The sequence below is a fragment of the Musca autumnalis genome, unplaced genomic scaffold, assembly GCF_047663935.1.
Source record: "Musca autumnalis isolate F117 unplaced genomic scaffold, ASM4766393v1 scaffold_5, whole genome shotgun sequence".
Lineage (NCBI taxonomy): Eukaryota > Metazoa > Arthropoda > Insecta > Diptera > Muscidae > Musca > Musca autumnalis.
This window is the reverse complement of record NW_027412088.1, coordinates 29,035,760-29,051,929: the sequence shown is the minus strand read 5'-3', so window position 1 is coordinate 29,051,929 and position 16,170 is coordinate 29,035,760. Positions and strand designations below refer to the sequence as shown.

The following is a 16,170-nucleotide window of genomic DNA, read 5'->3' as shown; positions in this document are numbered from 1 at the left end:
AAAAGGTGTGAAGGGGGTGAAACTCTCTACACAAGGTTCTATAATCTGAAATTATTCTTTGTGTTTAAATTCGTAATACAATTGCTCTGTTCCAGAACCTGCAAGAAGCTACTATTTTTTACTACGATAACATTTATTCCTTTATGTTATCGGAAAAAATAGTAAAAATTAGTAGATTCTTGCAGTACTGGAACAGACCATATGTTTACATTTACGAAATCCACTCGATTTCATCTGCCAATTCCTTTGTGTATACGTCAAATGAAAACTCATCTGAAATCGATTGGATTTCATTTGACGTTTGAGCAATGGAATTGACAGTTGAAATCGAGTGGATTTCGTAAATGTAAACATAGTATAACTCTCAATTGCCGCAAGTAAACTCGCCTAATGTAAATTGGGACTAAGACACAGTCTAGCTAAAATCGACCTACAGAGCACTATACAAAGAGAACATGAAATTCAGCCCATAGAGCCCTAATTCCAACGGCCTTTTTGTTTTGATTTCATCTTTACTGTCGTTTTCTTCATATTGTCTTACATATCAGAGATGCCATATCGCGAGAGAAATTTTTCATTTCACCAATTCTGTGTGTGTGTTTCCAGCGTCGAAAAAAGAAAAATCAATCTAATCTTTCTAATCTTCACAAGGAAAACAATAAACAATTAGAAAAAAGTAATACAAGACGGATAAATGACAACGTTAACCATTTGCCATGAGTGTGAATCATTAACGAAACAAACAATCGGGGAAAAAACATCGTGAAATAATAGAACACCCACAACTCCACTGTTACTTTATTTTATAATTGTGTTATCTTCTGTCCGTCGTTGGAATCATAGAAAAAAGGGCGTCTACATACACAGTATTACAGCAGCAGCAGACAAATTGCAAGTTGCATCCTTTAGATTAGACGATTTCAACGATTCCACGTTGACACTAAAATTACACCCAGAAAGAAATAAAACCAGCCAAAATTGCTACTCTAACTTCATTGGCTTCTAACGCTGGCAGCAACAATGCCAAGTCGGCTTCATCATCGACCAACTGTTTAGTTCCTGTTACACGTGCTTTGGAGTCGAAACTCCAAATATCGGCAAATCCTTGTGACGAACTAGTTTTGCGTACAACAACAAATCCCACCAATATGTCAGGTGATCAGAAGACTTTAATAAAGGGTCACAGTTCGCAGTATGTCAAATTAAATGTGGGTGGACGTTTGTATTATACGACAATTGGAACATTGACCAAACACAATGACACTATGTTGAGTGCAATGTTTAGTGGTCGCATGGAAGTGCTAACAGATTCAGAAGGTAAGTTGGTTAAATTAATCATCATTTTTTTAGTTAATACGAGTTTTCTTTATTTTAATGTGTTGAAAGTTTAGGGAGAATGTAATCCGAGGGAATCGCATTTTTACGAACAAAAAAAGTTTAAAAAAATTCGCCCATTATGCCAATTGGATGGGGTTGCCGACAAAGCGAAATACAAGATTCGTTCGTTTGCGGTCGATGGTTTAGTATGTTCGGAAGATATAGTTTATACAGGATTGAAAGTCCCAGGCCTTCTATAGAGAGAACAACCCCGAAAGGGATCTTCTATAGTTGAAAGTCCTCATAAAGGGCTCGGAACAAACTGAATACTCTACCAGCTGACGGAAAAAATATAATTTTTTTTTTTAAATTGTAAGTTTTTTCTAAGTAGCCGGCCTTCGGCCGGGGATTTAAGACTTTCTCCTATGGACAGGAGCCGATTTAGGGCACGAAAACAACATTCTTTTAATTTAATTTCTTTTTTCTTACTTTAACAAGGGAATTTTCGGAACTTCAGGGGCCCATATCTCGTGAAGTATGGACTTCCCCCCAACAAACTTTACATTTTTGTAATCAGGACGTAAAGATCTACCTGTGGTAAAAATATCAGATTTTTCCGCCAGCTGGTGGAGTATTCTATTTATGCCAAGGGCTCTTCTAAACAGAAGACCTAAAGTGCTCTGCTATAGATAGCAGGTCTCCTAAACTGATCTTTTATAAATAGAGGACTTTTTAGAGGGGTCTTCTACAGATAGAAGATACCCCTCTTCAGATAGAAGACATCCTAAAGGTGTCTTCTATAGATAGAAGACCCTTTCTTTAGACATAAGACTTAAAGGTGTCCTAAAGGTGTCTTCTCTAGATAGAAGACTTCCTGAACAGGTCCTTTACAGATAGAAGTCCTCTTAATCGGCTTTCTATTGATTGAAGACATCCTAACCGGTTCTTATATAGATATGAGACCTCCTAATCAGGTCCTCTATATGTAGAAGTCCTAACCGGATCCTCTATATATAGAAGACCTCCTAATCGGGTTTTCTGTAGATAGATGACCTCCCAAGCGGATCTTCTATAGATAGAAGACCTCCTAAACAGGTCCTCTACAGGTAAAAGACCTTCTAATCGGTTTTCCAGATTGAAGATATAGGATTTTTTAGAGGGGTCTATAGAAAGAAGACACCCCTCTTCAGATAGAAGACATTCTAAAGGTGTCTTTTATAGGTAGAAGACCCCCTTCCTTAGACATAAGACTTAAAGTGTCTTCTCTAGATAGAAGACCTCCTAATCAGGTCCTCTATAGATAGAATCGGTTTTCTGTTGATAAAAGAAATCCTAACCGGGTCTTCTATGGATAGAAGACCTCCTAATCGGGTTCTCTATAGGTAGAAGTCCTCCTAACCAGATCCTCTATAGATAGCAGACCTCCTAATCGGGTCTTCTGTAGATAGAAGACCTTATAATCGGATCATCTATAGATAGAAGAACCTCTTAATCGGTTATTCCTCCTAATCTGGTCTTATTTAGATAGGAGACCTCCTAACCGGATCCTCTATGGATAGAAGACCTCCTAATCGGGTCTTCTGCAGATAAAAGACCTCCCAAGCGGGTCTTCTATAGATAGAAGACCTGTAAACATGTCCTCTATAGATGGAAGACCTCCGAAGCGGGCATTCTATATATAGAAGACCTTTTAATCGTGTCTTCTATAGATAGAAGACCTCCTTACATTATAATATATACCTTGAAGGCCTCCTAAAGGTGTCTTCTATCGACAGAAGGCCATCTAAATGGGTATTCTTTAAATAGAAGACCTCTACCGGGTTTCCTTTAAATGGAAGACCTTCTAAGTGGGTCTTCTGTGTATAGTAGACCTCTTAATCGGGTGGTCTATAGATAGAAGACTTCCTAACAGGTTCATTTTTAGATAGATCTCCTAATCGGGTCTTTTTTAGATAGTAGATATCCTAATCGGGTCTTGTATATATAGAAAACCTCCTAACGGGGCCTTATATAGATAGAAGAACTCCTAATCGGGTCTTTTATATATATAATACTTCCTAATCTGGTCCTATGTGTATAGAGGGCCTATTAATCGGTTCTTCTATAGATAGAAGAACTCCTAAACGGGTCTTCTGTAAATAGAAACCTCCTAATAGCGTCTGCTATACATAGACCTTCAAAACGGGTCTTCTTTAGTTAGAAGACCTCCTAACCGGGTCTTCTACAGATAGGAGACCTTCTAACCGGGTCTTATATAGATGAAATAACTCCTAATCAGGTCATCTTTATATAAAAGACATGTTAATCGGTTCTTCTATAGATGGAAGACCTCCCAAAGTGATCTTCTAGATATAGACGACCGCTAATAGGCTCCTAATAGACTCTTCTATAGATAAAAAAACCTCCGTTTTCCGCTCGTATATTTATAATAATCTAAACATGAAAATTTCCATTAAACACATCCCTTTTCATCTTCTCTTACAGGCTGGATATTAATCGATCGCTGTGGTAAATTCTTTGGCACAATTCTCAATTATTTGCGAGATGGTACTGTGCCATTGCCAGAATCTCATCGTGAAATAGCCGAACTATTGGCTGAGGCCAAATACTATTGCATCACCGAGTTGGCAATGTCATGCGAACGCGCATTGGTTGCGCATCAGGAGCCCAAACCCATCTGCCGTATTCCGCTTATAACTTCCCAGAAGGAAGAACAAATGCTGATAAGCGCATCGTCAAAACCTGCCGTTATTTTGGTCGTACAACGACAAAATAACAAATATTCATATACGAGCAATTCCGATGATAATTTGCTGAAAAATATTGAACTTTTCGATAAGCTGTCGTTGCGTTTCAATGAACGCATACTCTTTATAAAAGATGTCATTGGACCAAGTGAAATATGTTGTTGGTCATTTTATGGCCATGGCAAAAAGGTGGCCGAGGTCTGCTGTACTTCGATTGTGTATGCCACGGATCGTAAGCACACGAAAGTAGAATTTCCTGAAGCTCGAATCTATGAAGAAACTTTACAAGTTCTACTCTATGAGAATCGTAATGCACCGGATCAAGAGTTATTACAAGCTACCTCTTCTGTGCGCAATCCTTCAGGTGGTGGCTCATCGTCTGGGGCCTCTGGAGCTGGGTCGAGTGGTATGCATCAATATACCAGCGATGAGGAAGAAGAACGTACGGGCCTGGCACGCTTACGATCGAACAAACGAAACAATCCCACATGATTTGTAACACATTATGTGGTGCGACCGCGTCCCATTCTTCCCTAACTATGGCGGACAAGTGGTAGTGATAGTGCATAATGCTTAACCACTTGCTGCGCGTAATACCAACTACATAAAAGTGAAATAAGACCAAGAGCCAATGGCCCATAGTTATAACCACCTCATTAGACCCCACCCCTGATGGGGGGAACAATGATGATGGCTACAGGGGAGATTTACATCAATATTCTAAAATATTATTTTATAATTACATACATATTTACATAACCTTTTTATTTGTTCATAAGTGTACTATGAATGTTACGATGGGTCCACATTTGTTGGTACATTTACAACAACAACTGAGAAACAGAAGTTTATGCAGCTTTTTTTACACACCAATCCCACAAAAACACATCTACACATCATATTATCACAAATACACACATACATATTTTTTATACTTTTTTCCATAATTTTGTGAACAATTTTCATCAGCATTATCACCCACAATCCAACCAAGCCATTTTGGCAAAGTTCCTTTAAATTTTGAAACAAAAAAAAGAAAATGTACCATTCAAAACATTAAATAACAAATGTGTATTTTCTATTTTCTAAATGTTAATTGTTGATGGATATATTTAATGTTATATGTTTCATTAAAAATTCAAACAACAGGATCAACCAATGTTATATTATCCTGATAAGGGATAAATGAACAAAGCAACAACAACAAAATAGCAAACAAAAGCAACAATATTTGTTATAACATTTTATGCAAGAAAACAGCAACAACAACAGCAACAATCATACGTAATATTTTATCAATAAAAACAAAGAAATGAAAACAAAAACCTATTTACTTTTGTGATGTTCAGAACTGATTTTGGCTCCTGTAATGTGAGGAGCTTAATTTTTATTATCAGGTATGTGATAGAAATCGATTTCGAGCGATACGATTGCAAGTACAAAGAGAATTTAACGTTGTGGTTGGAATTTGTAAGAAAAAATCGAATTGATATGGAATTGGCAGAAAATACGCGCGGCTTTTGGCGGTCGAATCAAAAAAAATCCAACATTATCCATTTTAAACGAAAGAATCGTCGTGTTATACTAACATCCTCAGCAGTACCTATTAAATTAGCACACTCGATAATGGGATTGTCCACACATACATTTATTTTATTCACCGATTGTCTGTGTCAGGTGGGAAACCATGTAACCACATATCCGCTAGAGGCCGTGTGGATGAAAAGAGATGAGTTTGGCATAACAATAAAGACACCCGAAAAGAAATTCGTATTGATGGCACGCAGCCAACTTTGGTATGACCGGTTGGAATCGTCAATAAAGATTATATTTCGTTTGCCGGAAAAACTAAATATACCAGAAGCGCGAAATATCTACTATCATTTTAATAATCATACTGTATATGCGGTTGTTTATGCCAAAGGTAATTTTTCCAATGCCCTTATGTATGGCAAATGTCGTCTGCAATTTCCCAATGGAAACCTTTATGCTGGCGAAGTAATTCATGGCATTATTAAGGGTTATGGACGCATGTTCTTACCAAAGATTGGACTGTATAAGGGTCACTTTAAAAATGGCAAATTTTGCGGCCATGGAACCCTTATAATAAATGAAAAGGAAGTCTACGAAGGAAATTTTCGCAATGGCCTTTTCCACGGTCATGGACACCTGCAACATCCTGAATATGTATATGAATTCGAAGACAACCTCAAATGTGGTGATAACTAGCGAAAAATATCTTGGAATATTTGCCGATAACAAACGAATCGGATCGGGAATATGTATTACTGAATCCGGAAACTATTTTGAGGGCTGTTTTGCCAATGGTGAACTTTCAGGCAAATGCGTTGCAATATTTCCTAATCAGTATTATTATGAAGGCGAGTCTTCGTTACATGGTCCAAATGGTGTCGGAAAATATTACATGGTTAATCGTGATTCGGGCAATCAGGAACAACTGGAAACGTCTTATGCCGGCAATTAAGTGGAAAATGGGAAAATGTAAAAATAAATAATGGATCAATTGGAAAATGTAAAAATAAATATGGAAAATAGGAAAATGTAAAAATAAAAAACGTAACATTTTCTCTACTTTTTTCACCAGACATGCCCTGGGTATACGGACGTATATAGGTAATATAGGTATGGGCCTTTGCAATAATTTTGTCATATAGATGTGAAGTTTCTTGAAACGTTTTTTTTTTTCAAAACAGACGCTTTGGAAGCACCCTTTCATTTAGAAAGGGTCTTTGGAAGCACCTTTTCATTCAGAAAGGGTGTATAGAAGTACCCATTCTTTCAGAAAGGGTCTTTGGAAGCACCCTTTCATTCAGAAAGGGTCTTTGGAAGCACCCTTTCATTCAGAAAGGGTCTATAGAAGTACCCTTTCATTCAGAAAGGGTCTTTGGAAGCACCCTTTCATTCAGAAAGGGTGTATAGAAGTACCCATTCTTTCAGAAAGGGTCTTTGGAAGCACCCTTTCATTCAGAAAGGGTCTTTGGAAGCACCCTTTCATTCAGAAAGGGTCTATAGAAGTACCCTTTCATTCATAAAGGGTCTTTGGAAGTACCCTTTCATTCAGAAAGTGTCTTTGGAAGCACCCTTTCATTCAGAAAGGGTGTATAGAAGTACTGTTGAACTTATCTAACTTGTTTGAATAAACACTTTATAAAATAGTTACATAGTAGCATTTTGTTCTTTCTGTAATAATGTATCTATACATGATAAAATATTTTTTCATTCCCAATTCTGTCTTTCAACATTAAATACATTTTAATATTTTTTCACAATCTATAATAAAAAATCACACCACTGTTTTATTCATTAACCTAAAAGGATAATGTTAGTTTCCAATAGGTTATGGGCCTTCGTCCGTTTGTGATTAAGAATTGATTTGTGAAAATTTGTGCTGTAAAACACTGCAAAATGGAAGACGTGAAATCGTGTGTCAAGAAATTAAATGGGGAAAATTACCAAATTTGGAAATACAAATTGGAACTCTTGCTTATAAAAGAGGATTTGTGGGATATAGTTTCCAAAGAAAAGCCTGATCCCCCAACTACATCTTGGATAATGAAAGGCGGAAAAGCTCGAGCTACCATAGGACTTTTGGTAGAAGACTCTCAGTTGGTACATCTTCGGAACTTAAAAACTGCTGGGGAGTACTGGCAAGCATTGTCAAAGGTGCATGAGAAAGCGACATTGTCAAAAAAGGTCATGTTGTTAAAGAAATTGTGTCGTATGCAATTACGGAGTGGCCAGGATATGGAAAGACACATATCGGAGATGCTAGAAACGGTTGATAGATTAAATGGACTGGGTGAGAACTTGGCAAATCATCTTCAAGTGGCATTTTTATTGGGAAGCCTTCCGGATGAGTATAACTCTATAATTACTGCTTTAGAAGTTCGGGCGGATGCGGACTTGACTCTAGATCTTGTCAAAGAGAAGCTGATTCAGGAACATAAACGTAGGCAAGAAGGGGATCAAACAATAAGCTCGTCAAATCTTGCCTTGAAGTTGCAGACTAAAGCAAAGTTAAAATGTTTTAACTGTGGTAAATATGGACATATAAAACGTGAGTGTCAATTTAACAAGATGCTGGAAACAAAACTATTAAGTTCAAAGCCAAGAAAACATCTGAAAAATCTGATTCTGACGAAAATTTTGAATTTTGTTTGAACTCTGGTGAAAAATTAAGTAAAGATGAATGGTACATCGATTCTGGTGCTAGTAGTCATATGAGTAGTAACAGAAATTTCTTTACATCATTAAATACGGAAATTGGTGGTAACATTTATTTGGCAAATGGTAAAAATATAAACGCTCAAGGTTGTGGAGAAGGAGTCATTTATAGTTGTGGCAGGAAATTGACTATTAAAAACGTCTTATTTGTACCTGAACTCGAAGGAAATTTATTATCAGTGTCAAAAATGGTCAAAAATGGATTACAAGTTATTTTCAGAGAAAAGGTATGTGAAATCTTGAATGGCGAAAATGTGTTAGCAACGGCTAAACTGGCTAACAATCTGTACATTCTTCAACAAGAACATCGCGCAAATTTTGCAAAGGGAAGCGAAGTTAAATGCGTTCACACATTTCATCGAAGATTCGGTAATCGTGAAATCAATACAATAAAATATGCCATTAATAATAATTTGATTTCAAATGTGAAATTGAAAAGTTGTAATTGTTCCAACAACTGTAGTGCATGTTCACAAGGCAAAATGACAAGGCAAGAATTTCCGAAAGCAACTTAAAATAGAACAGAAGGAATTTTGGATTTGGTACATGCTGACTTGTGCGGGCCCATGCAGGAAGTTACTCCAAGTGGAAATAAATATTTTCTAACGATGATTGATGACTATACCAGGTACTGTGTTGTATATTTTTTGAAAAGTAAAAACGAAACATTTGAGAAGATAAAGGAATATCTTGAATATGCCGAAACTCTCTTTCAAAAACGAGTAAAAATATTAAGAACAGACAGGGGTAGTGAATTTATGAATAAGAATATGGACAATTATTTGAAAAGTAAAGGGGTTCGTCAACAATTCACAGCGCCCTACACACCTGAACAAAATGGTGTGGCCGAACGGAAGAACAGAAGTTTAATCGAAATGACTCGCACCATGATTGTTCAATCCGGTATTTATTTAAAGTATTGGGCCGAAGCAGTAAATACAGCGAATTATTTGCAAAACAGGCTGCCATCAAAATCGGTTAAGAAGACTCCGTACGAATTGTGGTTCTCTAAACAACCTAGTATGAAACATATTAGGACATTTGGTTGCGATGCATATTACCATATTAATAAAAAGTTTCGCCAAAAGCTGGACAATGTTTCAAAGAAGGGGTTGTTAGTTGGATTTTGTGACGAGTCCAAAGCATATCGGATATTGGATTACGACACTAATAAGATCATCATTTCAAGAGATGTGAAATTCGAAGAAAATTTCAGCGGCAACATATCTGAAAGCAAAGATAATTTTAAACAGGTTCCTATACGGCTGTCAAATCTAGCTGAAGAAGATAATAGTGATGATATTGAAAATATTGGTATTTGTGATGATCATGATATTTACGATACGGCTGATAGCGATACTGAAGGTTCCAGTAATAGCCTAATAGCAGATGATACTTTAGTTAATGGTCAAGAATCAGGAGAAATTGAAACAGAACCTGTCATTCGAAAATCGACAAGAGTAAACAAGGGAAAATTACCTGCTAGATATGAATGCAAAATTGTATCGTCGAGCGAGCCATCAACATATAAAGAAGCAATTCAGAGCCCTGATAGAGAAAAATGGATTGCTGCCATGGAGGATGAAATGCAATCGATGTATGCAAATAATACGTGGGAATTGGTAGAACTGCCTAAAAGAAAAAAAGCTATAGGATGTAAGTGGGTATACAAAATAAAAACATTATCCGATGGTTCTCATAAATTCAAAGTTCGTTTGGTAGCTAAAGGATTTTGCCAAAAATTCGGTCAAGATTATGATGAAATCTTTGCGCCAGTGGTGAAGCAATCTACATTTAGAACACTTTTGGCTGTGGCATCGTACAAAAATTTGATTGTACACCACATTGATGTTAAAACTGCTTTTTTAAATGGGGATTTGGATAATGAAATATTTCTTAAACAACCTGAAGGTTTCAAGACTACTTACAAACAGAATTTACTTTGCAAATTGAACAAAAGTATATACGGATTAAAACAGTCAGAAAGATGTTGGAATCAAAAACTTAACGAATTTTTAGTAAGTTTAGGATTCAGAAGGGGAGATGCTGACTGTTGTCTTTATACAAAAGGAGACAATGATAACATAATTTATTTGCTTGTCTATGTTGATGACTTACTGATCTTTACGAAGCATAAAAAATATATTGATGACACAGTAAAGGACATTTCAAGAAAGTTTAGTATCACAGATATGGGTCCTTTGAAATTATATCTTGGAATGCAAGTTGAAAAAGAAGACAACAAGTTCTACATACACCAACAGCAGTATATAAATAAAATCTTGAATGATTATGATATGGCAAGTTCTAAACCATCAAAAGTCCCTTTAGACGTCGGATATATAAAAGAATACCCATCAAGTGAAGATGTTTTGGAATCAAATGACTTATATAGACGTGCAATTGGTTCTTTACTATATTTAGCAAATAACACAAGACCAGATATAAGCGTTGCTGTTTCCATACTAAGCCGTAAAATATCAGCTCCAACAAAAAGAGACTGGAACGAAGTTAAAAGAGTCTTTAAATATCTCATTGGCACTAAAAATCTTAGGTTGTGCATTAATTGTAAGGATCTCAAATTAAAGGGTTACGCTGATGCTGATTTTGCCGGGGATATAAGAGGTAGAAAATCTACAAGTGGATACGTTTTTCAACTTGGCGGTGCAACAATTTCGTATGCCAGCAGAAAACAGAACAACGTTACTTTGTCATCTACCGAAGCTGAATTTGTTTCATTGGCTGAAGCAACTCAAGAGCTAATTTGGTTAAGACGAATGTTTAAAGATCTGAGAACGATATTGCTGACATTACTTTAAAAGAAGACAATCAAAGTTGTTTAAAACTGTTAGATGCTGAAAAAATTAATCCTCGTACAAAACATATTGATGTTAAATATTATTTTGTTAAAGAAATCAAGCAATCCAAAGAAGTAAAATTTGAGTATTGTCCTTCTGAAGACATGCTAGCTGATATTCTAACAAAACCATTACAAAATATCAAGATAACAAAATTTTTTAAAATGATTGGCCTCACTTAGATATGGAACTATTTTTAAATTGAGAAGGGGTGTTGAACTTATCTAACTTGTTTGAATAAACACTTTATAAAATAGTTACATAGTAGCATTTTGTTCTTTCTGTAATAATGTATCTATACATGATAAAATATTTTTTCATTCCCAATTCTGTCTTTCAACATTAAATACATTTTAATATTTTTTCACAATCTATAATAAAAAATCACACCACTGTTTTATTCATTAACCCAAAAGGATAACGTTAGTTTCCAATAAGTACCCATTCTTTCAGAAAGGGTCTTTGAAGCACCCTTTCATTATGTAAGGGTCTTTGGAAGCACCCTTTCATTCAGAAAGGGTCTTTGGAAGCATCCTTTCATTCAGAAAGGGTCTATAGAAGTACCCTTTCATTCAGAAAGGGTCTTTGGAAGTACCCTTTCATTCAGAAAGGGTCTTTGGAAGCACCCTTTCATTCAGAAAGGGTCTTTGGAAGCATCCTTTCATTCAGAAAGGGTCTATAGAAGTACCCTTTCATTCAGAAAGGGTCTTTGGAAGTACCCTTTCATTCAGAAAGGGTCTTTGGAAGCACCCTTTCATTCAGAAAGGGTCTTTGGAAGCACCCTTTTCATTCAGAAAGGGTCTTTGGAAGCACCCTTTCATACAGAAAGGGTCTTTGGAAGCACCCTTTCATTCAGAAAGGGTCTTTGGAAGCACGCTTTCATTCAGAAAGGGTCTTTGGAAGCACCCTTTCATTCAGAAAGGGTCTATAGAAGTACCCTTTCATTCAGAAAGGGTCTTTGGAAGCACCCTTTCATTCAGAAAGGGTCTTTGGAAGCACCCTTTCATTCAGAAAGGGTGTATAGAAGCACCCTTTCATTCAGAAAGGGTGTATAGAAGTACCCATTCTTTCAGAAAGGGTCTTTGAAGCACCCTTTCATTCAGTAAGGGTCTTTGGAAGCACCCTTTCATTCAGAAAGGGTCTTTGGAAGCACCCTTTCATACAGAAAGGGTCTTTGGAAGCACCCTTTCATTCAGAAAGTGTCTTTGGAAGCACCCTTTTCATTCAGAAAGGGTCTTTAGAAGCATCCTTTCATTCAGTAAGGGTCTTTGGAAGCACCCTTTCATTCAGAAAGGGTCTTTGGAAGCATCCTTTCATTCAGAAAGGGTCTATAGAAGTACCCTTTCATTCAGAAAGGGTCTTTGGAAGCACCCTTTCATTCAGAAAGGGTCTTTGGAAGCACCCTTTCATTCAGAAAGGGTCTTTGGAAGCACCCTTTCATTCAGAAAGGGTCTATAGAAGTACCCTTTCATTCAGAAAGGGTCTTTGGAAGCACCCTTTCATTCAGAAAGGGTCTTTGGAAGCACCCTTTCATACAGAAAGGGTCTTTGGAAGCACCCTTTCATTCAGAAAGGGTCTTTGGAAGCACCCTTTCATTAAGAAAGGGTCTTTGGAAGCACCCTTTCATTCAGAAAGGGTCTATAGAAGTACCCTTTCATTCAGAAAGGGTCTTTGGAAGCACCCTTTCATTCAGAAAGGGTCTTTGGAAGCACCCTTTTCATTCAGAAAGGGTCTTTGGAAGCACCCTTTTCATTCAGAAAGGGTCTTTAGAAGCATCCTTTCATTCAGTAAGGGTCTTTGGAAGCACCCTTTCATTCAGAAAGGGTCTTTGGAAGCACCCTTTCATTAAGAAAGGGTCTTTGGAAGCACCCTTTCATTCAGAAAGGGTCTATAGAAGTACCCTTTCATTCAGAAAGGGTCTTTGGAAGCACCCTTTCATTCAGAAAGGGTCTTTGGAAGCACCCTTTTCATTCAGAAAGGGTCTTTGGAAGCACCCTTTTATTCAGAAAGGGTCTTTGGAAGTACCCTTTCATTCAGAAAGGGTCTTTGGAAGCACCCTTTCATTCAGAAAGGGTCTTTGGAAGCACCCTTTTATTCAGAAAGAAGTATAGAAGTACCCTTTCTTTCAGAAAGTGTCTTTGGAAGCACCCTTTCATTCAGAAAGGGTCTTTGGAAGCACCCTTTCATTCAGAAAGGGTCTTTGGAAACACCCTTTCATTCACCCCCTCTTTCGTAAAAGATGTATGGATGGTGGATGTTTTTATTATGTATTTAATATATACAGTGAATCACAGTCAAAAGTATCCACTTCACTTTCTTTCATTAAAACTGCGATTTCTAAGAGTTAATTTAATTAATGATAGTGATTTCATTCTTTCTTATATTGTTACATTAGTTGTGTCTTTTTACTTTTTCAGTAATAATTATTCAGTAACTTCTTTTCAGAGAGTAAGAGAGATTTTACTCTTTGATACGAAAATAGAGAAAAAAGTAAAAAGACAGCATTTAGTAATCTTTAGCAAGATAACAGTTGATAACCAAAACAAAAACATTGGCGCCAATGCATGAACGAAAAAATAACTCCAAAGCAATGAAAAAGTTCTTCAATTTTAAGCAAAACAAATAAAAAATAATTTACATATTAATAAAATAATCAATAAATAAACCCGAGATGTAATATTTATAGTATTTTTCCTCAAATATAAGATAAACATTGAGCAGCTGACCATTAGCAGATGATTGAAAAACAGCTGATCGAACTTGCTAAATGTTGCTGGGAAAAATTCTTTCAGCAACTTTTAGCAATTTCTCAGCAAACAACTGTCAAAATTGTTCTCTCACTTCGCTCTCTTTTACTGAACTTTTGTGTAAAAAGACAGCACTTAGTAACATTTCGTAATAATTATTACAAATTATCACGTAAAAAGACACACCTATTAGTGCATAGCCGACCAAGAAGAGCGAGCGCTTAAATTGTTTATGTGTGGGTAAAATTACACTGACAGAACAGAACAGGGTGATGATTTTCATATTGAGTATGAAATAAAAAACACAGGAAAAAGTTGTCACGGCGTGTTAGCATTCAGAGCCAAACATAGTGGTGGGTGTGTGGGTTCGAATCGTCGGCTTTTCATTTGCATTATAGATCATAAAAAAGCTCGATTAATAAATTAAAAAAAAAAATAATACTAAAAATCATGGTAGAACAAATACAAGGTAAAGTTAATACTACAACAAATACAACTCAACAACAACCACATTGAAATTTGTTTTTGTTTGTAAACCTTAGTGTCAACGTAAATGTAAACAAAACAAGGAAATGTCTATAAATTATTGGAATTTAAAAAACAAATAATTTTTCACATTTGATTGAATATTTTGGAAAACATGAATGAAAACTCGTAAGATTTTCAATTTGAATGTTTCCATATCATTCCACTAAATGCATAATTTCTCGCAGAAAGTAGAATACTTGCAAAAATGTTTCGGGTCGCTGGTAATTCATTGAAAAAAGAGAAGCTGTTTCAATCATTTGCTTTTGAAAACAAAAAAGCACATGTTCCTGGCTAACAAAACCTATATGTATTAGACCCTATTCATTGGCTGCACAACCTATTGCAAAAATTTAAGGAAAACACTGTGCAAGTTCGTGGTAATTATAATAAAATTTGTACAAAGATATGTAACTTTTGACGAAAAATTCATACAGGCGGTAGAAGCAGGTTATACATATGAGAGAAATGTTTTCAATCACGTAAATAAAGTTTTTAATGATGAAGTCGTAAATTCTATAAGACCTTGGATAGGAGATAATACATTCGAAATCGAAGCTACGAAAAATCTTCTGAGAGGTTTCATACCAATGGTAAAATTATTTTATAATGAAAACAACTTCCACTTTAATGAAAAACTAACAATTTTACAGGATACATTAATCTTTCTTAATGATGTAAGTTTTAAAAATGTAACAACAAGTAAAATTATTGTTAGATCTTTTAAAAACATTTTATACATACTGGACCATTATGGAGATGTTCCTTTAAAAAATCTAACAACAGATGCAAACATTGAAAAGCATTTTGCAGGTATTAGAAGACGAACAATAGGAACTCCAACTATGGACAATTTGTTCTACGTCAAAGCAAGATCTGATGCAGTGATAATGGCTATAAAATCCCTAGACCACATACAGTCAACCAAAAAAGTCTACATACACCCTATAAATCTTGAGTTTTAAGGGTAAGCAGGCATTTTTATGAAAATCCAAGTACATAGTTCTATTTCATTTCCCTAATAAACAATATTACATACAACAAAAATATATTCCATAATACGAATAACGGTAAATTCTATAAAAATTAAAAAAATTAATAGGGAAAAAGTGTACATACACCCAATGAAATATTAGTATTACCGTAAAATTTATGGAATAAGCAATACAAATTTTACATTTTATTGCTTTATCGAATGTCTCTAGTTGTCTATGATATATTTTAGACAAAATAGGAACATATTTGTGCTTTAATTGACGTTATTTAAGGTCAGACTTCGCGTATACCTGGTTATGGCGGACCCTTTCAGAATTCTTTGAGTTTTTCAGTCTGGTAGTTTATGAAACCCCAGGAAATACAGTGGGACTAATTATTTTGAGATCCTAGAGCGCTTTGAAGTTGTTCTTATGGATAATATAGGCTCCTGAGCTTCGCTAAATATGCGAATTCCTGAGTTTTTCATAAATTTTATAGTTTTCACAGCATTCCAAGGGTCAAATTACAAGCAAGAACCTTGGAATTACCTTGTAATAAATTTTTGGACCTTAACTCAATCAGAAATGTACAACATTATTATACAAACCCGATCCTAAAGTTTCCAAAGCATCAAAATAAAAGCACCACCAAAGAATGCGTGAAATTTATATGGAATTTACACTGTTAACTAGTATGCTCTCGTATTATGATCGTTAGGGTCACTTGAAGCGCTATAAATGTCGCATACTTTTACAT

The 16,170-nt window shown here is 35.7% G+C and overlaps 1 protein-coding gene across 1 annotated transcript; it reads left to right on the top strand.

Annotated features, from left to right (window-relative positions):
• Positions 1 to 424: 424 nt before the first annotated feature.
• Positions 425 to 5,389, top strand: LOC141404647 (BTB/POZ domain-containing adapter for CUL3-mediated RhoA degradation protein 3). Its single transcript, XM_073988163.1, has 2 exons — positions 425 to 1,317; positions 3,802 to 5,389. Exons 1-2 carry the CDS (start codon positions 1,149 to 1,151, stop codon positions 4,554 to 4,556), a joined length of 924 nt encoding a protein of 307 aa, XP_073844264.1. The 5' UTR covers positions 425 to 1,148; the 3' UTR covers positions 4,557 to 5,389.
• Positions 5,390 to 16,170: the final 10,781 nt, after the last annotated feature.

Excerpts from the sequence above, each read along its gene's own strand:
- LOC141404647 (XM_073988163.1), top strand. The coding sequence starts at position 1,149 with ATGTCAGGTGATCAGAAGACTTTAATAAAGGGTCACAGTTCGCAGTAT. Across the intron at positions 1,318-3,801 it reads AGTGCTAACAGATTCAGAAG|GCTGGATATTAATCGATCGC; the intron begins GTAAGTTGGTTA and ends CTTCTCTTACAG.